The following is a 25,874-nucleotide window of genomic DNA, read 5'->3' as shown; positions in this document are numbered from 1 at the left end:
GCCCTAAATCAGTCTCCTTGCAGGCTCCCAGACTGCCAAGGGGAAGTCTATGGCAGCTTTCTTCAAATCAAACCACTGCTGGATACACACTGCATATAAAGACTGGATATCCACGACTGCAAGCCCCTTCGCAGGTCCTCTGCTTCCACATTGGCTTTCTTGAAAATTATGCAACTGCCAAACACAGCGGGATAAGGGCACCTAGGGAGTTTTTCTACTTCCAGCCATACATCACATGGCAGGTGGTGGCCAATGACCCTTATGATCTACTGAGTATTATCTACTAACCCGAAACATGGGACTTTATCACAACCTCTATGTACGCAAATAAGTATAGACTAATTAGAACTGACAAAATAATGTGTTAAAAATTAGTGTATGAAGTGAAGATTAGCAAATTAGATGGAGGTAAACATAACGAATGATTGCGAGACACATTATCCATTCAATAAGTACCATGTGGGTCTAGAGACTCATGTGGAGGTAGCAGGGCAGAGGAAAGATTATCAAGAAGAAGACAACTTTAGGCTAGGCATCTTTTGAGGGGGCAAAGAAAACCCACAATAGCTGCTGCTACCACGTGGTGCTTTCTCCCAGGATTGTCAGAAGTCTCAGATTCACCCGCAGATTCATGGACCCAAAGTAGAGGCATCGCCAAGGCACGACTGGGTGGGGGGTATAGCCCTGGGTCTTTTAAGGTTGCTCTGCTCCATGAAGTTGCTGCAACAGTCAACTCTGCTTAGCTCTTCCTTAACAGTTAGGCCATTGCCTTGAAGCATCATACCTCCTCTAACTTCCTGGGAATAAAAGTATTTTTCCACACACAACCTTCCCCTGTCAACATTCTTTGTTCCTGTTGATTCAGCCTGATCATGTCCAGACTCAAACTCTGCCTACTGAAGTCTCACCATTTCTGATGGGTCTTTCTGCCAAGCGTTCATTGCTCAATTCTTGGGCTTTATCCTCCAGAAAACTGTGTCTCCACAATTCCATCACTTCATCTTCAGTGGCTCTCCTTGCTCCCAGTGGTGTTGCATGTGAGACCTCCGGTTTTGGGAAGTATGGAATTTGGGGGAAAAGGTAGTGGGGAGGGAAATGTGAGAACCGGGTATTGGAAGGTGGGGGATGACTCAGTTAAAGCGGCCTCTTGTCTCTTTTCTCAGCCCCACTAGTTTGCTCTGCACAGCTGCTCCTGTCATGCTCCACCTTCATGCCTCATCTGACTTACACCTGAGGAAGAGGCAGGTCATTTCCCTGATGGACCTGGTCCGCTTTATTTGCGGACACACCTGGTAATTCTTCTGCAAAGTGCTGGGATGGTGAGAGGGGCAGTGCTGTGTCAGTGAGACGAGCCTGCTAGGAATGGGACACAGAGATATACACCACCATTAAAAATGGGGGAAGCACCCCTCCATTGATTGGCTTGACAGCCTTTTATGAGGTGCATTACAGGGTAAGCCGGATCAGGTAGTCTTAGAAAAGAACCTAGATCCTGAGGACCCACAAGCACTACCTTGGTGGAAAGAAGGTTGCTGTGAATGCCAGGACACAAGAGTGTGTGTGCTCCTGATGGACACAAGACCCCCCCCCCCCCCATGAAACAGATGAAGGCTTCCCTAGAGGTTTTTCTCTGGAAAATGTGCGAGGGTGCATGTCTCCATGCAGCGAGCTACAGCCTTATGCTGGTGGTGGAGGTCCAGGGGGTAATCTTATACCCATTTTACTGTTGTAGAGGTACAGAACCAGGAGTAACACAGTAAGAGCTGGGTCTGTGACCCTCATAATTCAGGGTGTGCGGCTGAGCTGGAGGCCTGATCTGAAGAGACATAGAAGGATTGGAACATATATGCAGTTACTTGGTTGATGAAAAGGATCCACACAGTGGGAAAAATTGCATTGTTTTTCTGAGCTAACAGATTGCGGGGTTGCAAAATAGGCACTTCATCATAGCATAATGGTTGAAACTCTGCTCGCTCTTTTAACAAAATCAAGAGTGGCGTTCCCGCGGGGCCGGCAGTGCTGATATGCTCACCTCCCCTTGCACGGCTGCTGAAGCTGCTCCCAAATCCATGTAAACCAATAGGAGAACCTGAACTATACCAAAATATCCCCAGGACAGTCAGCCAGCAGCTCAAGGAACAAGAGGGAGTTGGGAACTCCAATATGGCAGATGTGGTTCTCAAAGCTGAGGTCCAGATCCAGTCAGGCCAGAGAACTATAACCCCCAGGTTTTGCATACAAAATCCCCACACCTGATCCCCATTCCACAAGCGGGAGGCCCGAAGGAGGTGCCAAAGCCCTTTAAATCCTCAAAGGCAGAGTTAGTGGGTGATGACAGTAGGAGGAAGAGCTCCTTCAGTGCTGGCTGGAGAGAAAAAGTTAGGGAAGGAGCTTGGGGAGAACAGGAGGCAAAAGGCTGGGGGAGAGACACAGAAGGTGGGGTAAGGAGTTGACAGGAGGTTGCAGGGAAGACCTAGGAGAATGGGCAAAAGGGAGACCCAAAATATGGGGCGTTAAGACAGAGAGCGGGCTGCGAGGAGGTCCAGGAGGCTGGGGGAAGGAAGGTCCAGAAAGGGGCAGAGACAGGGAGAAGTAGAGAAGAGCTGTGGTTGTGAGGCCAGTGCCCAAATGGGTGAAGGTGGTGGGAAAGTTGGCAGAGATCTGGAGTATCTGAAGTGGAAGGTGAGGGTTAAAGACAGCTAGTGTAAGAAACCATTGATGAGGGATGGATAAGGAAATAACAGGAGATGGAGGAAAGGTAAGTAGAAGGGGCAGAGGAGGGAGTGGAGAGAACCCGGGAAGGCTGAAAAAGAAGTGAAAGAAAGAGGGAACTTTGGGAATCCTCCACAAGGTGAGGAGGCATTAGTAGGAGAAACTGAGGAGGTGAAGGGGAGGATTGTTAAAGGACCAGGAGAGGGCATATAAATGCACAGCCGGTAGCAGAGACTTATTAAGACAGAGGGGAAGGCGCTGAAGAGAAGAAATATACACGCAAGAAGACAAATAACAAAGGACAAGGATTTGCGGAATCAAACTTTCAGGCAAGACACCGACGGAGCGAGGGACTGCAGTAGGTGGCTGCAGGAGCAGAACCCTGACAGAGGATACAAGTGGGGAAACTAGTGAGAACCCTGTACCAGCATGAGAGCAGCCTCCGGTCATCTTCTGGCTCAAATTAATCGAAGAAATCCCACCTCTCATGACCTTACTCATGGAATCCACCCACAAGCTCCAAGTACTAGGAGTGAGGGAGAAAAGACCCTGAGAACTGTGGGAAACAGGTTGCGGGAACCCTTAAACCAGAGATTGAGAGCTGAGGAGAAAAGACGCCAATAACTGTAATAGATATGGTGTGACAACCTCTTTAAACCCGGGACTGTCAGCTCACAAGTAGTGTGTATATGTGATCAGAGACATCTAGCCTATGGACTTGCAGTGTACAGGCAAAACTGGCAAAACCTTTTTGGAACACTTTACATGATAGACATTTTTTTGGACATGTTTTCCCAAAGCATTACCTCACTGAGAAGAACCACCCCGAAAACGTTTAGTTTAATTTAGACACTATGTGTCTATTTTTGCCAGGCCAGCACACATTTAGTAATAAAATCATTTGTTAATCCGATTCCCTGGTCTGGCCTGTCAGTCAATCAATGTCCGCTGTGTGACAAGAGACTCTCAAGGAGGACCACTGTTCGAATCAGAGGGTACGCCAGGAGGCCAAAAGAGGGGCCAAATCACTCTCCTCCCACAAAGTCACAGAGGATGGGACAGTTTTAAAAACCGCACAATTATTTCTTGATGGGATCCAAATGGGGTAAGCGAACCGAGGTATCAGACTTTGTCACGCACAAAGGGAAAGAAAACCTTAAGTGCTTTCCTTGTCATGGTATACAAGAAAACTGAAAATGTCAATACCAAAATGGTGTCTATAGAATCAAGGGTCCGGTAACTACCTTGAACTGGTGGGTTCAACACAAACAGTGGAACCCGGCTCTATGCACACTTTTGTAGCAAAAAACATATGATAAAATAATTCAATTACTTCTAAAAGAAATGTCAAATTTAATGATATTGTAATTAAAAAATAATGCAAGTTAGGTCACACTGAATACAACATTTCAAATGTTAACCATGAAAATTAACTACACTTGTAAATGTTACATTGTTTCACAATTTAACATAACATAACATTCAAAAGAAGTCAAAGTATATGTGTAGAAGGCAAAAAATGATTAAAAAAAGAACACTAAGGTTCAAAGTCCATTGTTGAGACGCTTTTTAGGATATACACTTGGGTGACATTAGCTGTATATCGTGTCTCTGTGCTACGACGCGTTTCGGGCTAGCATGCCCTTCATCAGGTATGCACAGTTTACGGATTCAGAAAAATTCCTACAAATTAGATACAACATAAAGAAATGTCAGTCTAATGTTTAAAGGAAATCTGGTTTTAGTTTTGTTATTCTTATAGTGCGACAGAACAAACTGACCTTATCGTGCTGGCGCTTGTGCCTGACTGTTTAAAGCTTTAAACAGTCAGGCACCAGCACCTAAACAGCATCTCCAGAAACTGTGTTCTGCTTCATAAACAGCTAGATGTTTTATTTTTGCTACAAAGATTTTGTCTCATCTTGTGAAATTCAGCAGTCAAAGATATATGTTGTCATGTAAGTGAATTTGTAAGAAAGGTTTTATGACAAAAAAACATAGTTACCCATTTTTAACAGTACACCCACCTATATGGTTTAGCATATATTTCTACATGTAGTATGCCTCTATTCTCTGTTTCTTAATTATTACGGATTGTAACTAACAAGACATACCTAACTCTCTATTCATTGTGACCCCATCAAAGATTTGAGGAAGGACAGGGTGGGAAGGACGAGAAAGAGAAAAAACAAAGGAGAGGCCTCAATCTGTACTTCTTGAACCGCCCACATTTCTTCTCTCCCAAATCTCCTGCTAATCATGTCAGGCTTATTGCCTGGACTCAATGAACCGAACAGAGACCTTCCTCTTCCATTGTGTTGTCTGCCCAAAATCAAGATAGATCAGTATTTTATGCCCCTTCTGCTGAAGTATATTTTTGGGAGCTCAAGTAATAGCACTCTACTAATTTCATTTAATTTGAGTATCACTGGGTCACCTCTTCCATTGCTCTTTGTGTGCACAAATAACCCCACAAGTCAAGGTATTAATGTGTACCTTAGTATTCAAGAATGCCTGCACAATACCTTTCAAATCATTTTTATTTTCCTCTGAGGCAGTCCTAATGAGGTAGGTTGCCAGTATTCCCTGGCTATAAGCTTGATTTCAAGGCAAGGGATGGTTTCACACCATCAGTGTATAAATATTGGTAGACTGCATCGCCAGCTACCCTGCAATTCATTTTCCAAAGCCGAAATTTTATCTTTTGCCATTGTGAACCAACTGCTGCCATGCTCATACTTTTCCACTTTTTGCAGTCATGGGAAGCGCTATATGTACTGTGACAAAGTCACTTTGAGCACCCTCCTTTTGGGCATAGAGAGAGCCAGAGGACAAGGGACACCTACCCAATGTACGATGTACAACCTGGAAGAGGCAAATGGGAGATTTCCCAGAGACCTTCCCCTTATACCAGTTCCTTTGGTTTCTTATCACTAAAGGCAGCTAGTGTACAGGCTCTCGGCCAGGGCTATATGTGGTTTAGGAAAGAGGAGCTCTATTCTCAGCTGCCTATGTGGGTTGACGCCTTTGGGATCAGTTGCAGGCATGGTCTCCACGAGGATATGAATCCAAAGCTGCAGCTGCCACCAACTTCACTGCTAATGCTTGCAAGAACAGCATGACATACTGTGCTGGCTTGCATTTGTGGGACAAACACACTCAACTGACTCCTAAACAACTGCAGTGTGGCACAAAGTCATCAGAGGGACTGGGCGGGGACGTCCTTTGGGGGTCACAGCTGCGACCCCGGTGGTCTACCTTGCTACCTCTGCAGTCGCCCTTGCTACCCCTACATTACATTTTCCTTTTAAATATAATTTCTTTTTTCAAATGGATGCTCCTGGGCACTGGAGTAGTGCAGGTCCCGCCACACCAGGTCTGTGGGGGCCCCGGCCCATTCCTAACGCATTAGGGTGAAGGCTGGGTCGAGGCTTGCAGCGCAAGAAGGAAGCACTCACTAGGGTGAGCTGACCATAACATGTGGCACGTGTCACATGCCGCTTTCAGCTCAAACCCCTTCTCTGGCTTCCTCGCGGCTCATATACAGGAACCAGGAAGCTCTGGGAGCTTCCTCGTTCCTGTTTGTGAGCAGCACAGAGGAGCCAAGGGTTGCCTGGAGGGACGCCTGAAGCTGCAAAAACAGGCAAGACTTCGTCTTGTGATGTCACTTGGGGATGGGCCAAGTGACATCACTTCCTGTGATGTCATCAGAGCTCAAGGGTCATATGATGTCACTCCCGCTACACCTGGCATTTTGGTGAAATGACATCCCTGGGACTGGGTGTCTTACTGTGAAGCCGCAAGGGCTGACATTTCTTTTTCGGATTACTTGAAAATGGCAGACAAAACTTTTAAACTCCTGATGACCGCTGCACCAGCATAAATTCATTCAAATTACACAAACGGGGGGAACAATGACAAGCCACAGCTGAAAGCCGTAATAACCAATCCCTTTGGGAAAGAAACGGTTCGAAATTAAGGTTGGATAAGCAGGAGCTGAAAGCAGCTCGTGGGTATCAATCAATAAACAGTGACCAGGAGCTATCACTGGGAAACGAGGAGCTAGTACATAGCATTCCACAAATCTAACAATTGATCCGGAAGTGCCTGCGAAGTGTGGCTGTTGGGCTGTGTTCGCTGCTCCGCCGCTCTGTTGGATTTGCTGCCTGCGGTGTTGGTGCCGTCGGCAAGAGGAAGCATTCGCTTCGAACTTTGCGCGTAACGCGCACCTCAGTGGACTGCATTGGACTTTCACAGAGGGTATTTATAAATCTAACATTCCTCATTAGATGACACATAATTTTGTCCATTATTTATGGCCCCTTACGTTTAAAAATGTGTAAAGATGTGCCCCAACTCCTACTTATAGATTGTCCCAAACACACAGAGTTAAATTCACATAGGTGTGTTTGTTCTGCTTTAGTTGGCTCCACAAGCCAAAAGTAGCTCCTGGTAGCTTATTGGTGCCTTTGTTTGCACTTCATCATCTTTTGCCAAGAACTTCACTGGAAAGCTTCCAAACCCCCAGGTTGGCAAAGAGACACTTGCCACAGGAATGGACTGGATAAGAAGATACCTCTACCTTCTTTCAGCCCAGCAGAAGCAAAAGTGACTCTTTCTTTTCCAGCCTTGTCTGATGTCCCTCACTCTAATGTACACAAGTACAGCTCAGTAATTTTCCAGAGAGAGGTCGACTGACAATACAATCACCCCCCCATCCTTTCTTTTGTTCTGTATTTTTATTCATTAACATTTATCTGAGTTAAAATACGGCCAGGTAAGTGCCAGTTTTATAATCTAATTGAGAGAGAGAGTTCTTTTTTTGTTTGTTTTGTTAACAGGTTTTATTGATTTTGCTTATACATAAAAACCATGATACAATCTTGCTCATTATCAACAATAACCAAACATTAACACCACATAAGCACTTACTGCAACAGTTACCCCACTCCCCCCGGCACCCTCCCCCCTATCACCTATACTACTAGCAGGTGACTTGTATGGACCTCGTTATGGTTAACTCAGGTTACTCTACAATTATTATTGCTATTTATAATATTTAGTTGGGTATGTTCACCCTGTCTACCTCTATGGCCAATGGGTCATACAGACATTGTATTAGGGTGCGTCATGCCATAACATCTTCGCTGGCAACAAGTAGACCAAAGTGTGCCACCCCCCTCCAAACCGCTGTCTCAACCTGCGCCCACTTCTTCAGATCACGTCATCAATCCTCTATTTTAGGGCCCGAGGGGCTTTCCATGCCATAGCAATCATGCACTTGGCTAAAATGTACACAAAATCTTTCATCTTATGGATGTGGTTTGCACGTTTGGGACGTGAATATCGGACTAGTAAACAAGCCCCAGGGGAAAGCACATCCAACACCAGCACTCCCCTGTCCATTCTAGCCACTATTTCTTGCCAATATATCATCACTGTGGGGCATGCCCAAAATATATGTAGCATACCACCATCTTCGGAATTGCACCTAGGTCAGTGCTGTGCTTTTGCGCCAGAAAAACGTAAGATTGTCAAAGGGGTCATGTTTGCTTTCCATGTCACAAACAGCTGTATCAGCTGCAATCTAGCGTTACGGGACACTCTCTTGTGGTATCCCAGAATCTCTTTCCAGTGTGTATCTGAAAAGGGTGCTCCGATGTGTTCCTCCCATTTGCGTCTTACCGCTAGTATAGTGGGAGGACCTCCTGTTAGAAGTAAATCATATATCCTGGATATGGTATGCCCTCCCTCTGAGATGTCATACAGCATGTCTACAAATTAATGCTTGCCCATTAATTCACCGTACGTGGGCCATCTGCCTACGATCTCCCTCTTAAGGGTGCAGTGTAGCAAGTATTGGCCTCGCTGCAGGCCCGTATGTTTGCTCAACTTGCTAAAGGGTATGAAGGAGGTGTCATGCAGCAGGTCACCTGTCTTAGCAACACCATTGGGTTCCCAGTGCTCACGTATCTTTAATCGCACTTGCGTGTTGGTCAATACCAAGGGGATCTGTACTGAGATCGGGTCATTAAGTCCGATCTGTGCGAGTGCCCTCTTCCACACTTGCACCCCTAGAGACACCAAACGAGAGCTGTGGTGGGCAGGGGGTCTCTTATTCCATAACAATTCCCCAGATAGAAGCATGGATCGGTGGGTAGGAGCATCTGCGTGTCCTGCTATGTAGTACAATTCAAAGTGTAGGACCCTGATTCCGCCCTCCTCGTGAGGTCTACCTTACGAGGACAGTGCTATCCTACTCTTACCATTTTGTCCAAGGAATCCACTGTACATGGAATCTAGCATCTTGAAGAAGGTTTTGGGTATGTAGTACGGGACATTTACAAAATAATGCAGTAGTCTAGGCAGAGCCACCATTTTTAGCAGAGCCACTCTTCCCATCAACGAGCAGGGCAAAGTATTTCTTGGCCATACAGGACTTCGCAGTTCTTGATACCTTCCAGGGCATTTAAGTTGTTTGCATGCTCTGCCTTTGAATCATGGTATACGTTGACACCCAGGTATCTGAAAGTGCTGACGCTCCACTGTAGTGCCAGGACTGGGAGCGTGTGTTGCACCCTCCTAGATAAGCCTGCTAACGGGAATAGGGATGCTAATCGTGATCCCTGACAGTTTCGCAAACTGCGCCAGGGCTTTCATAATTATCTCTAAGTTGTCAGCTGGATTTTGTATGTATAGCAAGGTGTCGTCAACGTACATTGATATCAGGTGACTTACCCATCTAATGCTATGCCCACCGTAGTATATTCTGTCCCCAAGTACTGCGCTATCGCCATGGCCAAGATGTAAAGCAATGGGAATAGCGGGCACCCCTGTCTAGTCCCTTTTTCTAGCTCCCACGAGTCCGAGATGTGTCTGCCTATCTTCACTCTTGTGACTGGTTGTGTGTATGCTAGCCGCACCCATCTTATGTATGCCAGCCCGAAGCCGAACCTGCGCAGCGTTGCATATAGCCATTCCCATCTCACTGAATCAAACGCTTTTACAGCATCGAGCGTTGCTATTGCACAGGGTGTCTCCCAGGAGGCAGTGCTGTCGATAACATGGTGCAATCGCAGCAGATTCCAAGCCATGTTTCTACCTGGCACCTATTTGGTTTGGTCAGAATGTACAATTGTGTGAATCACCTTTTTCAGCCGATTCGCTAATGTGGCAGTCAATATCTTGTCCTGATTGAGCATGGACAGAGGCCTGTATGAGCTGCACTGTGTTGGTGGTGTACAGGGTTTAAGAAGGAGCACAATATTCGATTCCCTCAGGCTAAGGGGGAGAACTCCCACTTCATAGGAATCTGTGAATGCGTTCAGGAGCTGGGGACCTAGTTCTACCATGTATTCTTTATAAAACTCGCCGGGTATGCCATCCGAAACCTGGGGTTTTGCTGGTTGGCAAAGATCTAATCATACTCTGTAGTTCATCTAATGTGATGGGTGCTTCTAGACTATCAATTGCCTCCTGGCTTAGATGAGGGATATGTATATGTACGTTTGGTACCTGGGGCCCCTCTTGATAAAAAGAGTGATATAATTCCTTGAAGACAGCATTCATTCCCTCTTGAGTGTGACACAGGTATCCTTTTGGCAAGCAAATCGAATGGATGAGACCCCAGTGCTCTTCCCTTTTATATAACCAGGCTTAACAACCACCCCGTCTTGTCTCCCTCCTTGTATTGTCTCTCAATGAATTTTGAGTAGTTGTATTTGGCCAGCCTCGCCCAGCATTCCACACCTCTTCCTTAAAGCTGTTACCTCTGCCTCTATACTATTATGGTTTGCATGGGACTGTTCCAGCACCTGTAACTGTTCCTCTGCGGAGGCTAGTTCCCTGGCCATCACATTTGGCCACTGCTGGATTTTGCAATGGCGGCACCCCCGATAACCACTTTAAGAGCTTCCCAGAGGGTTCCTGTGCTAGAGACACTGCCTGTGTTATGCGTAATCTAATCAGCAAGGCTATCTCTAATATGGTCTTGAAAGTGGGTGTCATGCAAGGATTCATTGCTAAGCCTCCACGTGGGTATCGGAGCTCTTGGGGGGAGCTATTGCCAAAGCAGCCAGAGAGGGGCGTGATCCGATAGAACTCTGCTTTTGTATTCTGCGAGTGTAAAACTGTCTGCTATTTCTTGGCCTGTGAAGAAGTAATCTATCCTGGTGTGAACTGCATGCGGAGCAGAGGAGTGAGAAAAGTGTCTGGTACCTGGGTGTAGTGTCCTCCAGATGTCTACCAGATCGAATGACGTTAGGAGCGTCTGTAGATATCTGGTTGGCAGAGTAGGTCTGTGCAACCTGGTGTCCGATCTGTCTAGTACAGGATTTGGAGTGCAATTAAAATCACATATAATGTTCCTGTTAGCCTTGGGAATAGCGATTGGGAGAACCTGGCAGCATTGTGGTTGGCGGCATATGTGTTTATCAAGAATACGTCTATATGTTCCAAGGGTCCTTGTACCAGCACAATTCTGCCTTTGTTATTGGTTTTTATTTGGGTGACCTTAAACGGGACCGCAGGCGCTATCCAAATCAAGACCCCCCCACCTGGCGTATGCAAAGGACATGGAACCAAACACACACCCACTACATTTACTAGACAACAGAGTCTAGTAAATGTCTATCAGCCGTTAAGTGTGTCTCTTGCAGCAAGGCTATATCTATTTTGCTCCTCCTCAGGTATGAATGGACCCGGTTCCTCTTCAATTAATTATTCAAGCCCCTGACATTCCAGGTAACTACATTTACGGCGCTAGCCATAAGAGTTAGTGCTCTGCAAGGATGCCCCACCCCGTTGACCGGTCAGGTGCCCCCAATTCTTGCCAGGTAACCAATGCCGAGTATCTGGTATGTACCCCGTATGTACCCTGGAGGCTTGTGTGCAGCGGGTGGGTGCAAGAACAAACGCGTCCCCCCCAAAAAAGGAAAAAACTATCGAAGGGAAAGGGGAATGTCGCGAGGGCATGATATCAACAGACATGGGCCAGTTCTTGCTCAGGGAGGATGTCTGTCACAGCGTGAGGAGAGTCGCACCATAAAGAGTGGAACCACAGAGACACAGGGGAGGGGGATGAGCATGGGCCGGATAAATAAACAGCCCAGTTAGTGACCCGTTTCTGTCTTGGGGTTCGCTGTCGGCACTTGAATCCCGGAAAAACATTCAGATGTAACAGGTGTAAGCACTGCATTAACAACTGTTCTCCATCAACACGTTGGCTCCTTGATGATTGTCTTGAGTGTCTGCCTCTCCAATCGGAGATCGTAGTATCTGCTCTCTATCCATCCACTCATGTGCCTTAACAGGGCTCGGTTCCGGTACAGGACCTTCAGGCGCGCTGGATAAATCAGCATATATTTCAGGCCAGTCAACCTCAGTCTCGATTTGGCTGCCGAAAATTGTGCCCTGCTCTTCTGTACTTGGAAGGTGTAATCGGGGTAAACCGACAGGTCTGCCGAGGCTCTCCGTAAAGCAGCCCCTTGTATGGAATAGGAAAGGATTTTCTCCCTGTCCTTGCAGTTCAGAACCTTTGCAATTATAGGTCTGGGAGGAGCTCCCGTGGGCGGGCGTCTGGTGAGTGCTCTATGTGCTCTTTCGATTGCAAAACCTTGTGAGAGGTTCCATGGACCGATTATTTGAAGGAACATGTTTTCAACGTACTTTGTGGGATCATTGCCTTCTTCACCCTCCGGCAGTTCAACAATGCGGACATTGTTTCTGCGGGCCCTTCCTTCTGCGTCCTCAACCTTAATTTCAAAAAAAGTAGGCCGACTTTCTGCTGCAGGATATGGACATTAGTGCTTGTTACTAGGCGCTCCGCAGTATTTTCTTTCACCTGAGTTTCCAAAAATGTAGTTCTTTCAGCCAGGTTCTTGACATCCTGGTGTAGTAGACCCATGTCTATCTTGAGGGCTTCAATTTGAGTGCCTAGTGTGGCCTTCAAATCTGCAATGGCCTACACATCACCTGATTGTGCATCTCCATGGCGTCCCCTTCTTTTGCCTGCAGTGATGACATACCCGCCCCAGGTGATCGTCCCGGGCTTCCAGCATAGTTAACCAGAGTCGTTTGAGTGGCCCTCAGTTTAGCCACTTACGGAGGCATCCAATCTGTCTTACACGCCACTGTGGTGTGGAACAAGTGCTGTTGACCTTGCACACCTCTAGGAAATATCCAGATGTGTGTCGGGGCTGTGCCCAGCTAGTGCTTTGGCCTGAGGGCAAGTCCGTTGAATATTCGGCAGCTGTGGTATAGCAGAGGCGGTTTAGTGTGCCCAGTGTTCGCTTTACTACTGCCCATGTTACGGGCGCTATTAACGTTGCGCCAGTCCAGGTTACAAGCAGGGATATGGCTCCGGTTACACGTGGGGAATAGGCGGCAGTGACACGGTCCTTCTTTAGACTCCTCTCATCTTTGTATTTAACTTATTTAATTTCACTCCTTGTTTTCCTTTCTTTGGTTTACCAGCCAATGACCTTTGGTGCCAGCTGCGGTAGGGTCCAATCTTTATGCCAATATTGGCAGCCGGGGTAGGAAACCTCCTGCCTCTGGTCAAGAGCAGCCACCCTGAGGGACCAGGCACACAGAAGGGGCGGCCCCATAAGAGGTGCCTCCACGTGGGCACAAAGCAGCTCAGTGTTCCTGGTCGTATAGCACTGTGCGTGCCACTGGGCCCACAGGTAACCTTCAGTAAAAATGATTTTCACTTGTCCCCCAATCCCAGTCCAGGTGAGCCCAATGAGTCTCCCCTAACAAACCTCCCACTAGTTAGGCCAACAGGGCACCAGCACTGTCAAGTCCTGTATGTCAGAATGTTCAGAGCGTTGCATGGGATGCTCCTCTCACGACCGCTTCTGATGCCCTGCACTGCACTGGCAGCCTATGTCGCAGCAGTCCAGCAGGGCCTTAGGCCCCAGTCCAAAACTACTTCGGTCGGTTATGTTGGGGGTCCAGTGTTCCTGTATGGGTGGTGCGAGCAGAATCACCTGCTTTTCTAGCCGTCTGTACACATATAAGTGCACTGGTCCTACGTGTTGCTGGGGTCGACAGGGTAGGACACGGGTGACAGCCACCCCCTTAGAGTTGGAGTACCTTCAATACTGTAGTCGGTGGCCCCCAACGCAGGCCGCGCACTCCGTTGGTCCTCACGGGTCGGATCCGCTGCTATCAAGCCTGTCTCATCGTTTTCTGGCTCATAATACCGGCTGGACTCTGCTTCCTATCCCCGGAAACTACACCAGGTACCGCTCTTCTACGAACTCGGCTTCCTCTGCATGTGGGCTGTGGCGTCGGCTGCTCGACCACCATTGACCCTGCTCAGGCTCCGGTGCTCCAGCACTCGACAGCCCACCCCTAGGGCTGCACTCTGAGGCGTTCCACCCCGCCACAGTCCATCATTATTAAGCCCCAACGACCTCTGAAATTGAGCTGGGCAGTCGCATAGCTGCGTCTGCCACCACGTAATGTCTCTGGGTGGAGGTCCCAGACTCCTCCTGCGGTGCGCTCTACTCTCTCCGTCTCGGGCTGCCACTACACAGCTGCAGTTGCCATTTTGCCGCCCATCTGTGCCCCGGGCTTCATCGGATAACAGCTGTTGGGGCCACCGGAGTAACCCAAATTTTGTGTGGGTGCTCTCCACACTCTCCCACGTCTATTTCAGGAAAGGATCATGTCTGGACCCAGGCTCAAAGGATAGATTGCGGGATCGGCCTCAGGGGCTTGCATCAGGCACTCCTCACGGCACCATGCCAAGCCACGCCTCCGAGTGAGTTTGTTCTTGTGTTCCTAAAAACACACTGCCTTCCTGTTATTTTTTGTGCATTGGGGAAACTCATAAACAAAATATATTTATATCTGAGCACTGAGTCTTGGGAGAGCAAACTAGTTGCCAATCCAGGAGTACAAGATTTTGCAGCCATTTATGTGTATGGGAGGTCTCCACCCTAAAGTGAATGTTTGTTGAAAAAAGCACACATAAAACATGGAAAGCAATGATTATTTTTATTAAATGAAAATCCAATGATCAGTGTCATCTTTTCTAATTCCAATGCAACGGCTTATAAAGACTGATGAGAAATAGAGGATTAACATTGGAAAAGGAGCCACTGTGAAATGTTATGCTGCAATATTTTCTTTATTCCCCATTACACATTTTGTGTTCTGACTGTAAAATTGTAATGTTTGTTTGCTCACACTTACCAGCTCGGAGAGGTCGTGGTACTCCACCAACAAAGATAGTTTTTCTGGGATCCAAAGGCTGAGACCCGTCCATGACAAAGTCACTATCACTTAAATTCCATGGCCGAATTTGAACCTGAAAGACAGAGAAGACACCCATTTCTAATTGTATGCTAGAGAACAAGGAAAGTACAAATATTCTCCTTTACAAATCATTAGAAAGTATTTCCTATGATTTAAGAACATTTTATTTGTCTGTATAGTTTCCATTCTTGCTCCTTCATTTAGAAACACACAGCAATAGTGTGCTAAATTTTATAACTGTTCCAAAGTTGTTAAATGGTGGTGCATGCCAGTCCCTTCTGCATGCTCCACCCACTGTTCCTGAATCTATTTGTTACATGCCAAATTCACATACAGTTCCAACCAACAGTGTATTGATTGGGTCAGAGTTGTGAACGTGGAGCAGTGTTTTGAAATGGCAGGAATCTAGGGCTAACATACAGTGTTTAATACATCTCCCCTATTACACACATGTGGAAAAATGCACACAAAGGAAATGATTAGATAATAGAGAAAACATATGACAGGCAGACAGAAATTGTAATATACGTGTAAACCAAAATTATTGCTGGAAAAAGGTAATGATGCCATCTTTGCTTCAGTGAAAAATGAATGGTTGGCTTTCTGACTGAGGCACAACTTGAACAGAGAATGATTTTCATATAAATGATACAACGCATTGCGAAATATAAGCACATTGACCCAGTGCATTCCTCCTACAGGTGAGCACAGGACAGATTCAAGGGTAACTCATTGTGCCTTTGTTGAGTTCAATAAAGCACTCTGGAGCTCTGATACAAATATGTGGCACAGAAAAATCAGTCTTGAAAGCATGAAGCTATTCAAACCAATGTTAAGTGTTCTCCAAGGCAATGATTAGAACATTTTATATGATAGAATGATCAACATGTCTGTGACATACACCATAATTAAGCTTTATAAACCTAGCCCGAGGGCTGTACCATGAGTTATGGGCCCTGAAGGCAGAGTTAAAGACCAGAGCGCAGCAAAGGCATTTAACAAGGTTTGCAGGCCAATAGCTCCCAGTATGGCCCATGCTGTAGTCTATAAAGCTATTATGTCCCTTTTTGTGGGTTGAAAGGGGATGTAAAAAATGGCAATCTGCATGGAGTGCTTGCTGGAACATGGCTAATTCCTGGCAACCATGTACAGAGGAGGCAGGGGCAGGACTTAGAATCCAGCTGTGCCGCACCAGCCAGGTGCATCCTGGAGAAGACTGCAGGCAGCAAGGAGGCGGAGAGTAGTGCGGGCACATGGGCCTCTGCTCCCTACCCTAAGAAGGTAAAGTGCAGGGGCATGGCTGTCAGCGCAGCGCTCCGGCAAAGAGAGGGGCCCCAGGCTGAGAGACATGTGATGCTGCCAGCACAGATGTCATTGTGGCACCCCCTTGATGAGATGGAGTGCCGCACTGAGAGTGTTGTCCCAGCGTAGCAGGGAATGGTTAGGCTTCCCTCATTGGCCAATTTCCGGGCTATACTCATTTTCTGAGCCATATCAGCTGGTTTATCCAGGAAATTGTCCAAAGGGGGAGTGCTTTGTCATTCCCCTGGGGTATAATAGCTAGTATACCACATCATAAATTAGGTCAACAAGAATTTTGTGAAACAAAGATGGTCTTAGAAAGTTAACTCAACTCATATCCTTAAATACACAAGATATCAATGATGAAATGTCAGGTCAAATATGTCTATAGTATACAACCAATATTATACTCACACTGTGCAAATATAAAACTGTATGCTCAAATCTGAGGGGACATAACAGTTTTATCCATATAGAAGGGGGATATGTAAAATCTGCTAGCCTCATGATTCTGCAAGATTCAGGTGAGCAGACTGATTATATCATATTAAGTGGACCAAGTAAGGTTAAATAGGGTGTGCGCAGTGTGCTTTGGTGTGTTGGAGTCTGGAGAGAAACGCTTGCAGTCTGTTCTTTGAATTCAACGTGAGTCTCTCTTCACTTGCACTGAGCCTGTCAGGAGGTGGTGCTCAAAAACTGCTACACACACGGAGCGCGCAATGTGCGCAGTGTGTTTTGGTGTTTGGGTGTGTGGGCTGTGAGGATGTCTGTTCACGAACGGACTTCATCAAAAAATACAAACTCACCTCGCACATATGATATGGGGCAACAACGGGACTCTGTGCTGCCCTTGCCACCCCAGACGAGGCTGCAAATGTGGCACTGGAAATCCGTGCTGCCAGTCTGGACCTCCTGTGATACAGCGGACCGGTCTGGAAGTGATCAAGTAAGTGCTGATTATGTATACAATGTGGGGGTTGGGAAGAGCCGTGTTACAAAACACCTAAAAAAACAAGCGGATAAACGGATGCCTTTAAGGGCTCACCCCCCATGTTGACTCAACGTCTTTACCTTTAAACTCCTTGGCAACACCCTCACTTAGCACACGTGAAGTGTTAGTTAGTTCCCCAGTCGCAAAAACATCTGCAATCAACATAGAACCAGTAGCTGATAATTCATCATGCAGCGCAAATCAGGATAATGAAATGAACAAAAAACCCATTATGGGAAATGATTTGGGTGCGGCAAGTGGTGCTGTAATCCCAATGCTATGGGTCCTAGCTTGGCGCGCTGCAGGCATAGAGGCAGAGCCTTGTACTAAGCATACTCATAAATCAATCAAAAAAATACAGGTTGACGCAAATGAAGCCTTTGCCCGAAAATCACACGAATCGTACAGAGACAAAGCTACTTTCAGGTCCTCGCTGCCTGTAATGAATAATCTGCTGGCTGACGCGTACGTACTGCCCGGCATGTTGGATGTTGACAAACGGAATTATGAAGAGCAGCGTAAAGCCCTCATTGCCCTATATGAGCTGGAAGTTTTTGCCGGTGGGCAACTGGCACAAAAAGGCATATCAACGGCAAATGCCATGGTCTGTGATGATTGGGCCTACAATGATAATTACTCCACCTACTTACAGGATTGTACATATCAACAGCAACCACTTTGCTTTCCAACAACAAACTCTGTAGTGACAAGAACATTGTGCAAATATCAGAAACAATGAATCCCTTGTTAAAAAGAACCATGTAGCTGGTGAGACACAGCTGCCTAATAAACCCACAGAGACTTATAATCAAGTTCGCTGACGATTAGATCTGGAGACGCCAGTGGAGCCAAACACTTCACATAACAGAAATGACGTTGAGAATCATTCACTAAACCCACGGCGCAATTCATTAGCAGTTGCTGACAAACTATTGAGAGATCTGACACAGATAAATGTTAAAATTAGCAATAGTGCAGCTTGCACAAGTTTACAACCAGCTGATACCGGTGTGAACGACGTTGATCAGGTATGGTGGGAAAACCATCAAGAAGAGGGCACCGTCAGCAAAGGAACTGTCATCTTGGGCAAAAAAACATCTAAACGCTTGAGAGTCGCTCTAAGTGAGTCATCGGATATTAGCTGCTCACAAGTTCGAGTAAAAAAAAGGGTCACACAAAAACCAATTAAGGAAAAATCTTAGAAGGGAAGGCAACAGCAAAAACAAGATCTAGAAACCAGCTCTAGTGATGAGACCTCATCAGATCCTTTGGAAAAGGAATACGAGTACCCTCACATCAAGAGCATACAAACAAGCTCTAACGTTGTAACAAATGCAGTAAACCAGGGATTTAAAACACAGTTTGATCATGCAGTAAAAGATCTTATTCCCAACATAATGTCCACGGTAACTTTAGTAGTGTGACACTTCCTTAAAATGTACGAACATCTAAATGAACGTTTCAAAGATCAAATTACCTTCAGCGCATTGATGAATTCAAAGCTGGTTAACCTGGAACGTGAAACAGACATCCTGATATCATTTATGCTAAGGGGGAATCAAAATGTGGAAACCACAATGAATCTTCTAAGAGATCAGCTAAGAAATAACTCTGAGGACAAACCACTCCTTGGAGAAGTGGCGAAAGAAGCCTTAATCACTTTAAAACAAAGCAAATATGATAAAGGAATAATTATGTCCAAATGCGATACAGACAAAACATGTGGAGCCCAGTCAAATGAATACACTTGCACTGAGAAGCAAGGCAGAACTGTAAGCTTTAACGATATTGATGTAGTTTCATGGAACAGCCCTAAGGAAACTGCGTCAATCCCAGGACGGAATCGAAAAATTGGGGAAGACCAAAGAGCAAATGGTCTGAACACAAGTCAAACATAAGGACTGGAGCCATCAAATCTCCAGTATCACAACATTTCAAAAAAGAAAGACAACATTGCCCAGATAAGGTTAATTATTCTTGAACAAATAAAAGTACCAAGGAGAGGGGGAAACAACAAAATGCTGTTACAGAAAGAAACATACTGGATAGAAAAACTGAATTCCATGCAGCCGAATGGGATGAATACCGAATGGGATCTAAGTTGTTTCCTATAACATGTAAACAAAACATTTTTTTTTTAAACTACGCAACATGAAAAAATGAATATTCCACCAACCACACTGTGATCATAGAAGAATGTGTCCATTGAATACATCTGGCAAGGGATTTCCAATAAACATTACGAGAAAGTATAAGTGTAAACTTAGACGACTCCTATCACATTGAACTGTTGCGTACAAAATACAAGTATGTTGTATGAACCTACTGAACACACCCAATAAGGTGCCGTCAATACACTTCACGAGAAAGTAGGAACCTAATTCGATACAGAGATTCCATTATCCAAGGACACCACAAGATGGCGCCCGGCGAAATGCATAGGATCAGATATCTCCGCATGCATAGAAAGAAAGAATGGACTAAGCATTACACGGTTACCATCGCAACAAACAAAAACAACGTGTAAGCCAAGCAAGCTCAAGGCGATACGAGCACTTCATACTCCGCTTCCAGGAGAAGACACGCGAGGACTAACAGAGCCAGAACCGCATAGGGACGAGCAGAAGGAGAAAGCCCAAAACGAACAACCCGAGGCAAAGAGGCGTGACCGAGTGAAAAGGCCAAAAAAAAGCTACCCGGGCAGACTGCCACGCCAAGGTGAGAACTAAAATCAGATTTTAAAAAAGCCAACTTGCTTTAAGTATTACCTAATCCGGGTTTCTTAACTGGGACACAGCGCTATGTTCTAGCAACTGTTCCCAGCACAAAACCCACTCACGTTCATACAACAGACAGTTATAAAAACAAACGGTATTCGTTTTATCAACACACCACGCAGAAAACCGCCAACTGCGCTTTAAGAAAGGGAGCAGGCGTAGAGCCAAACTGAATTGAACAAGCAGAACTGATACGTTCAAGATGTTTTAAAGAAGACAAAATCTTCATTGTTACAGGTACACAAGGTCTACGTGAATACTCACGAAAAATATAAAAACTGTAAAAACATAATTTGAAAATAGATGGATGAAGGTATTGATCAGAAATATATGTTGATTTAATTTTCAGAAACTAATTCATTGAAACAAGACATTGGTCCGCACCTGATAAAGGGCGTTTAGAGCCAGAAACGCGTCGTACATTAGAGAATTCCACGAACAAAAGGGCATTCACCCTGAAGCTAAAGGAAAGTCATATATGGACTAATGTTTCTCTGAGCCATAGGAAATGGACTGCAAAATGAAGAAAGTGTGACATTTTTTCGCATGATATGTGAACTATATAAAAATGTTTCAAGTATTTTTGTTTTAATATTGTATTCAGATTGAGTACTGTAAAGCATGAGGTCATGCCAAATTGTAGAAAGATTTACGTTTTGAGTATTCAAGAAACTTGAAAACTGATGTGTGACATTAGCCACCATCAATTATACTTTGTGTTCAAATAATTAAAATATGAGGAAAAATTGCAAGATAAACAGAGAGAGAGTACTAATTTTGCATAGTTTTATGCTCAAAAGTGTGCACGGAGCCAAGGTCATTATTGCTAAAGTGATCCCAAAAACTGTTCTGTTCAAATGTTCTGGGACACCTAGAAAACATAGACGCAAACAAAATCAAACCTCCAAAAAATCGTGCACCATCTATTCTGGCGGAAGATACACCATCCACTGAACCGTCTACTTCGAAAAATGCTGAAGGAATAATTTGGAATCCAGCAGTAAACTCAGAAACTAAGAACACAAGCCCAGGTTGCAAAAGCATGACAAGTAGTCAGATGGTAGACACACGATCCTCTGAGCCGTCAACCGTGGATTTTGCTGAAGGAAGAACAGGCAATTTCACAGCTCGGGAAGCCACAGGCGCAACGCTGCCACAAAACTGTCAGGAATCCTATCCCATCTTTGACCAAACGAAAATAAGCTCTGTGAAAGCAAAAGGTAAAACATCGACACAAGTAAAAAAAACTAAGAATCAAAGATAAAAAATGCCCACATCATTAACTCAAGGAAATTTCTGCGTAACATAAAATCATCAAATGTGGGGGGCGTGGCCAGGCGGCACACCATGCGGACGTGTCTCCTCTGAGCTCTGGTCTGAAGTGCCCAAGTCAGCCGATTGAAGCCGCTCAGATGAAGAATTTCGGTCCCAAACTAACACCGAACTGAAACGACATGTCGAGGAGTCTGCTGCCGAGTTTTTGAGAGGGAAGACTCGTAACTAATACACTTTCGGAGCCGTGGATCCTGGCACCGGGAAACCCAAAATGGCGGTGCGCGCCTTTTTCGGCAATCCTAATGGGGAGTCTCTCGCACCCAACCCACGTCGGAGTCGCGGTCCTGACGGAGGGCTCCCACTGCAGCAATAAACCGACGGCAGCGAGGGTGGACTGGAGGCTGGGGCGACGCTGAGCCCAGCGGAGGGGCCCTGCAGGGGAGCGAGGTCCGAGGCGAGCGGACCCTGAAGGCACCCGAGGTGGTGGAGCTCCGGCGGGGGGAATCCGTTTGGAGGGCTCACGGCCTCCTTGACTCTGCGGCAGCGATCCTGAGTCCCCGTGCGAGCCCCGCTCGAGACTGCTCACCTCGGCTGGGAGACGGCGGCGCCTGAGGGAGGTCCCATCCAAGAAGCTGCATCGCAGCTGGCTCTCTGGCTGCCCTCAATCGAGTGTTGGAGCGGACGGGCTCCTTTTGCCGGGTTTCCGGCCCTCTGCAGCACCGCGGCGCAGGCTTGGTCGGTCCCCTGTGAGCTGCGCTCTGGGTCCCTGACAAGAAAGCTTGACCGGGCTCTCACGGATCCTCTCTGCAGGTGAATCCCCCCGGCCCCTAGCCCCATCAAGAACGCGGCGTTGCCTGCCCTGCCCCCCCCCCCGGGAGCGCGGCTCGGGGCGGTGCGGCACAGAACAGACAGATCATCAGGGGGCCCCGCCTGTGCAGCTCGGGGCCGCTGCGAGCTATCATTTGCCTCAGCCCATCCCGGCGCTAGCCCCTCGGCTCTGAAACCAGGGCTATGGTCGAGGTGCCGGGGTTATGAAGACTGACCCTGTAGGCTCTGGAGAGAGGGATTCCTTTTGGCCCCCCGGCCCGACGGATTTGCAGCGGTTCCCCTCTCCCAGGGATCAGGACAACATAATACTGTGAGGAGCCCAATCAGGTCCCTGACGCCAAGACAACGGACACGGACACCAACTTACACAGGTATGAAAGTAGAGGGACTACGAATAATTACACCAGGGGGCCCAGAGCTGTCCTAAGAGAAACCGAGGAGCCGGGGAGAGTGCCATTATTAAAAGTGAACCCTCGGGAGGGGCCAAGTGGCCTGGTGCAGTCCGCCGGAAATATATCTGCGCTAGCACACGACGAGTCAAAAGCTCATACTATTAACAAAGTACGGGCTGAGTGCGCTTACATACCTCTTTCCTCAGGGGCCTGAGATTTCCACACGAACCCAAGCAAGTGATTTTTATACCACCTCTGGGGATGCCCAAACCTGGGTCTAGGAAGAAAACACGTAGCATTCAAGCCTACTTGACGCCTCAACCAAGAGTCCCACCCACCATCCCTGCTCTAACCCCGGAGCCGAATACCAATATGGCTGTGTCCAAGGAGGATCTGGAGAACATGTTTAAGTCCTTTAAGCAAGATACCACCCAGGAAATCAAGAAGGAGATCAAAACCTCCAAGGACTCTTTGGCCCAGTCACTTGCAGAACTTACATCCCCATCTTGGGGGGTTGGAAGCCAGAGTCAATGACCTAGAGAATGTTACCTGTGTATAATCCCATGATAACGAAGCCCTGGCAGGAAGAGTAAAGATCATCGCGGAACATCTAGAGGACATTTGGGCAAAGCAAGCTGATCTGGAGAATAGGTCGAGACGTAATAACATACGTCTGCGAGGAGTCCCCCGGAAGATCCCTGACCGGGACCTAGCGGAATATGTCGAGCCATTCTTTAGGGCCCTCCTAGAGTTGCCTCCTAATGAGGAACTAAAATTGGACAGAACTCACCGCGTGTATTCCTCGGCTCAGCTGAGGAAAGACTTACCTCCAGACGTACTCACCCGTATGCATTTCTACCGCCAGAAAGAAGACATCATGGCGGCAGCCAGGAACACAGACTCAATTCGATTTCAGAGCACTGAGATACACCTATTTCAGGACCATGCCCCATACACCTTAGCTCGCAGACGGCGCCTACACAGAGTGACAGCCTAGTTGAGGGATCAGAGGATCCGGTATCGGTGGGGGTTCCCCTGCAAGCTGATATTCGAACTCAACAACCAACACTACACAATATCCTCTGAGGAAGAAGCGAAAAGTCTGATGGAAGAGACACCCGATGGGGTGGATCACAACCCACAGCCCATGGAAGGCGATGAGCCCACCTCTCGCCCGGCGCCGAAACCTAGAAGAGGGAGATCCCGTCGCAGACCTGAGGCTGCATCAGCCCTGAATGAGGAATCAGAATTGAGGAAAACAACAAAAACCCCCGGTGGGGCCCCTTCACCTGCATCCTCGGAAGGGAAAAGTTGGGCAGAGATCTGTATAGGCTGTAGGTGAGAGCTCAACCCTATACCTGCATTTGAAGATCTGTATCCAGCGAGGACACCACCCGATCCCAGCCACGATCTGATGGGAGACCCTGCTGAGAGAGCGGGGAGCATAACTCCCAACAAAGTTCTCCCCCATGCACAGGAATGTTACTCTTCCTTCTACCTCCTTTTTTCTTTTCTCCTTCTTGAAGGTCTCATTTGAGGCCTTCAATCAGACTGCGGCCGCAGATGAAGATTGACTCCTCCATGTTAAACTCCAGTTTATTTACGGTATTTACTTGTTACCCTTGAACCCTTGGTCTAAATGGAGTTTGAGTTTTTGAAATTTTCTATTAGTAACTGACTTGGGCACCGGATTGGATGGCGCCCTACAAAAGTATTATTCGGAGTGAAGTACCTTGGGATCTACGATTGTTGCAATCCCTGATGGAAATAACTAGCATAATTGATGCTACAGACCTTTTCTATAAGTTCCTTAATGAGTTCCTTATGTTATGTTCCTCTCTGACGTTGTCAGAGGAAGATTATGATTTGGTTCAGCACGCCCCTCATCCCGGTTGCTCCTCCGTGCCCCACTTAAGGAAATGCACCTGTCCGGCGATGGCCGGGAAACTCAAATTACCCCTGATACCTGAGCGACTGAATCATGGCAACCCCTAGCTATAAATTAATCTCACTTAATGTCCAGGGTCTGAATTCCCCTTTGAAGCGAAAAGCACTCTTCCATAGATTGAAGTCCTTAGATGCCTCTTTTCTGTTTCTCCAAGAGACACACCTGTGCCCAGCTGATGAATTCCGCCTGAATGACAGAAATGACCCCATTAGATTTTTTGCTTCGAGTGGGTTGAAGAAGCGGGGGGTTGCCATCTTGGTGCGCAAAGGGATCTCTTTCAAATCTAACAGACAGTTTCGTGATGAGGAGGGGAGGTTCCTGCTGGTTAACGCCACGTTAGACGGCCGCAAGGTCACTCTAGTCTCTATTTATGGCCCAAATTCTAATCAAAGTCATTTCTTCACGAAACTATCTAAAGTGCTATTTGACCATGCTGAGGGGGAGGTAATTCTAGGAGGGGATTTCAACGCTGTAATCAATCCCTTGGTTGACAAAACATTACCCTCCACAACAAACGATGAGAACAACTTCAAGGCCCTCACCTCTGTGCTGAGAGATCATTCCCTGATCGCGGTATGGAGCTATTTCCACCAGGACCAAAGGAATTACACATATTTCTCCCCAGTAAATGGAGGGTTCTCAAGACTTGATATGTTCATGATAGCCGACACTTTGATCCCAAATGTGTTAGAGGCTGAGCTTCTTCCAGAGGCATTAGCAGACCACTCCCCGGTCCTGTTATCTATCACTCCCCCTCAGGTCACCCCTCCCATGAAACCCCCCTGGAGGCTAAACGGCTTTCTATTAGATGACCCAATGATTCGGGCCCACATCAGAGAAACTATAGAGCTATATTATAGCGAAAATGACACGGGAGACGTGAGCTGGGGAACTATCTGGGATGCAGCGAAAGCGGTACTCAGGGGCCACCTAATAGATCAGGCTGCGCAACGAGGGAGAGCCAGGAAATTGCTGCGAGAGCAATTAGAGGAGGAAGTCCTCAGACTTGAAGGGGCGCATATGAAGAAACCCACTCGGCGTATATTAAGAGACTTGAGGGTGGCTAAGAGAGCGTTGGAAGCGCATCATGTGGGTAGGGCGGCCTATGGCATGATGCGCACCAAACAATTTTTTTACACACAAGGAAATAAAGCGAATAGATTATTAGCGGCCAAAATAGGAAAGCAGACCAAACAAAACAGAATAGACTTTTTGAGAGACAGGACAGGCAAAGGCACATACTCGGAGGAGGGCAAACTTCACATTATAGAAGACTATTTCACAGAACATGCGACCCCGCATGTTGGAAATCCGGACCTCAATAATGAGTTTATAAACAAAGCGGAGCTCCCACAATTACCCCGATCTCTGAAGGATTCCCT

The 25,874-nt window shown here is 46.8% G+C and overlaps 1 protein-coding gene across 4 annotated transcripts in view; it reads right to left on the bottom strand.

Moving 5' to 3' along the window:
- The window catches only part of CPEB3 (cytoplasmic polyadenylation element binding protein 3), a 1,717,782-nt gene that overhangs the window by 305,232 nt on the left and 1,386,676 nt on the right, over nucleotides 1-25,874 (bottom strand). For all 4 annotated transcript variants that reach the window (XM_069611374.1, XM_069611377.1, XM_069611376.1 and 1 more), the window contains exon 9: nucleotides 14,917-15,031. In XM_069611374.1, coding sequence (XP_069467475.1) covers nucleotides 14,917-15,031 — 115 coding nt within the window. The remainder of the gene's footprint in view (nucleotides 1-14,916; nucleotides 15,032-25,874) is intronic.

The sequence above is a fragment of the Ambystoma mexicanum genome, chromosome 8 (genome assembly GCF_040938575.1).
Source record: "Ambystoma mexicanum isolate Mex_15411 chromosome 8, UKY_AmexF1_1, whole genome shotgun sequence".
In the NCBI taxonomy this organism is placed as follows: domain Eukaryota; kingdom Metazoa; phylum Chordata; class Amphibia; order Caudata; family Ambystomatidae; genus Ambystoma; species Ambystoma mexicanum.
Note: the sequence above shows the minus strand (reverse complement) of the source record. Positions and strands in the feature narration are given on the sequence as shown.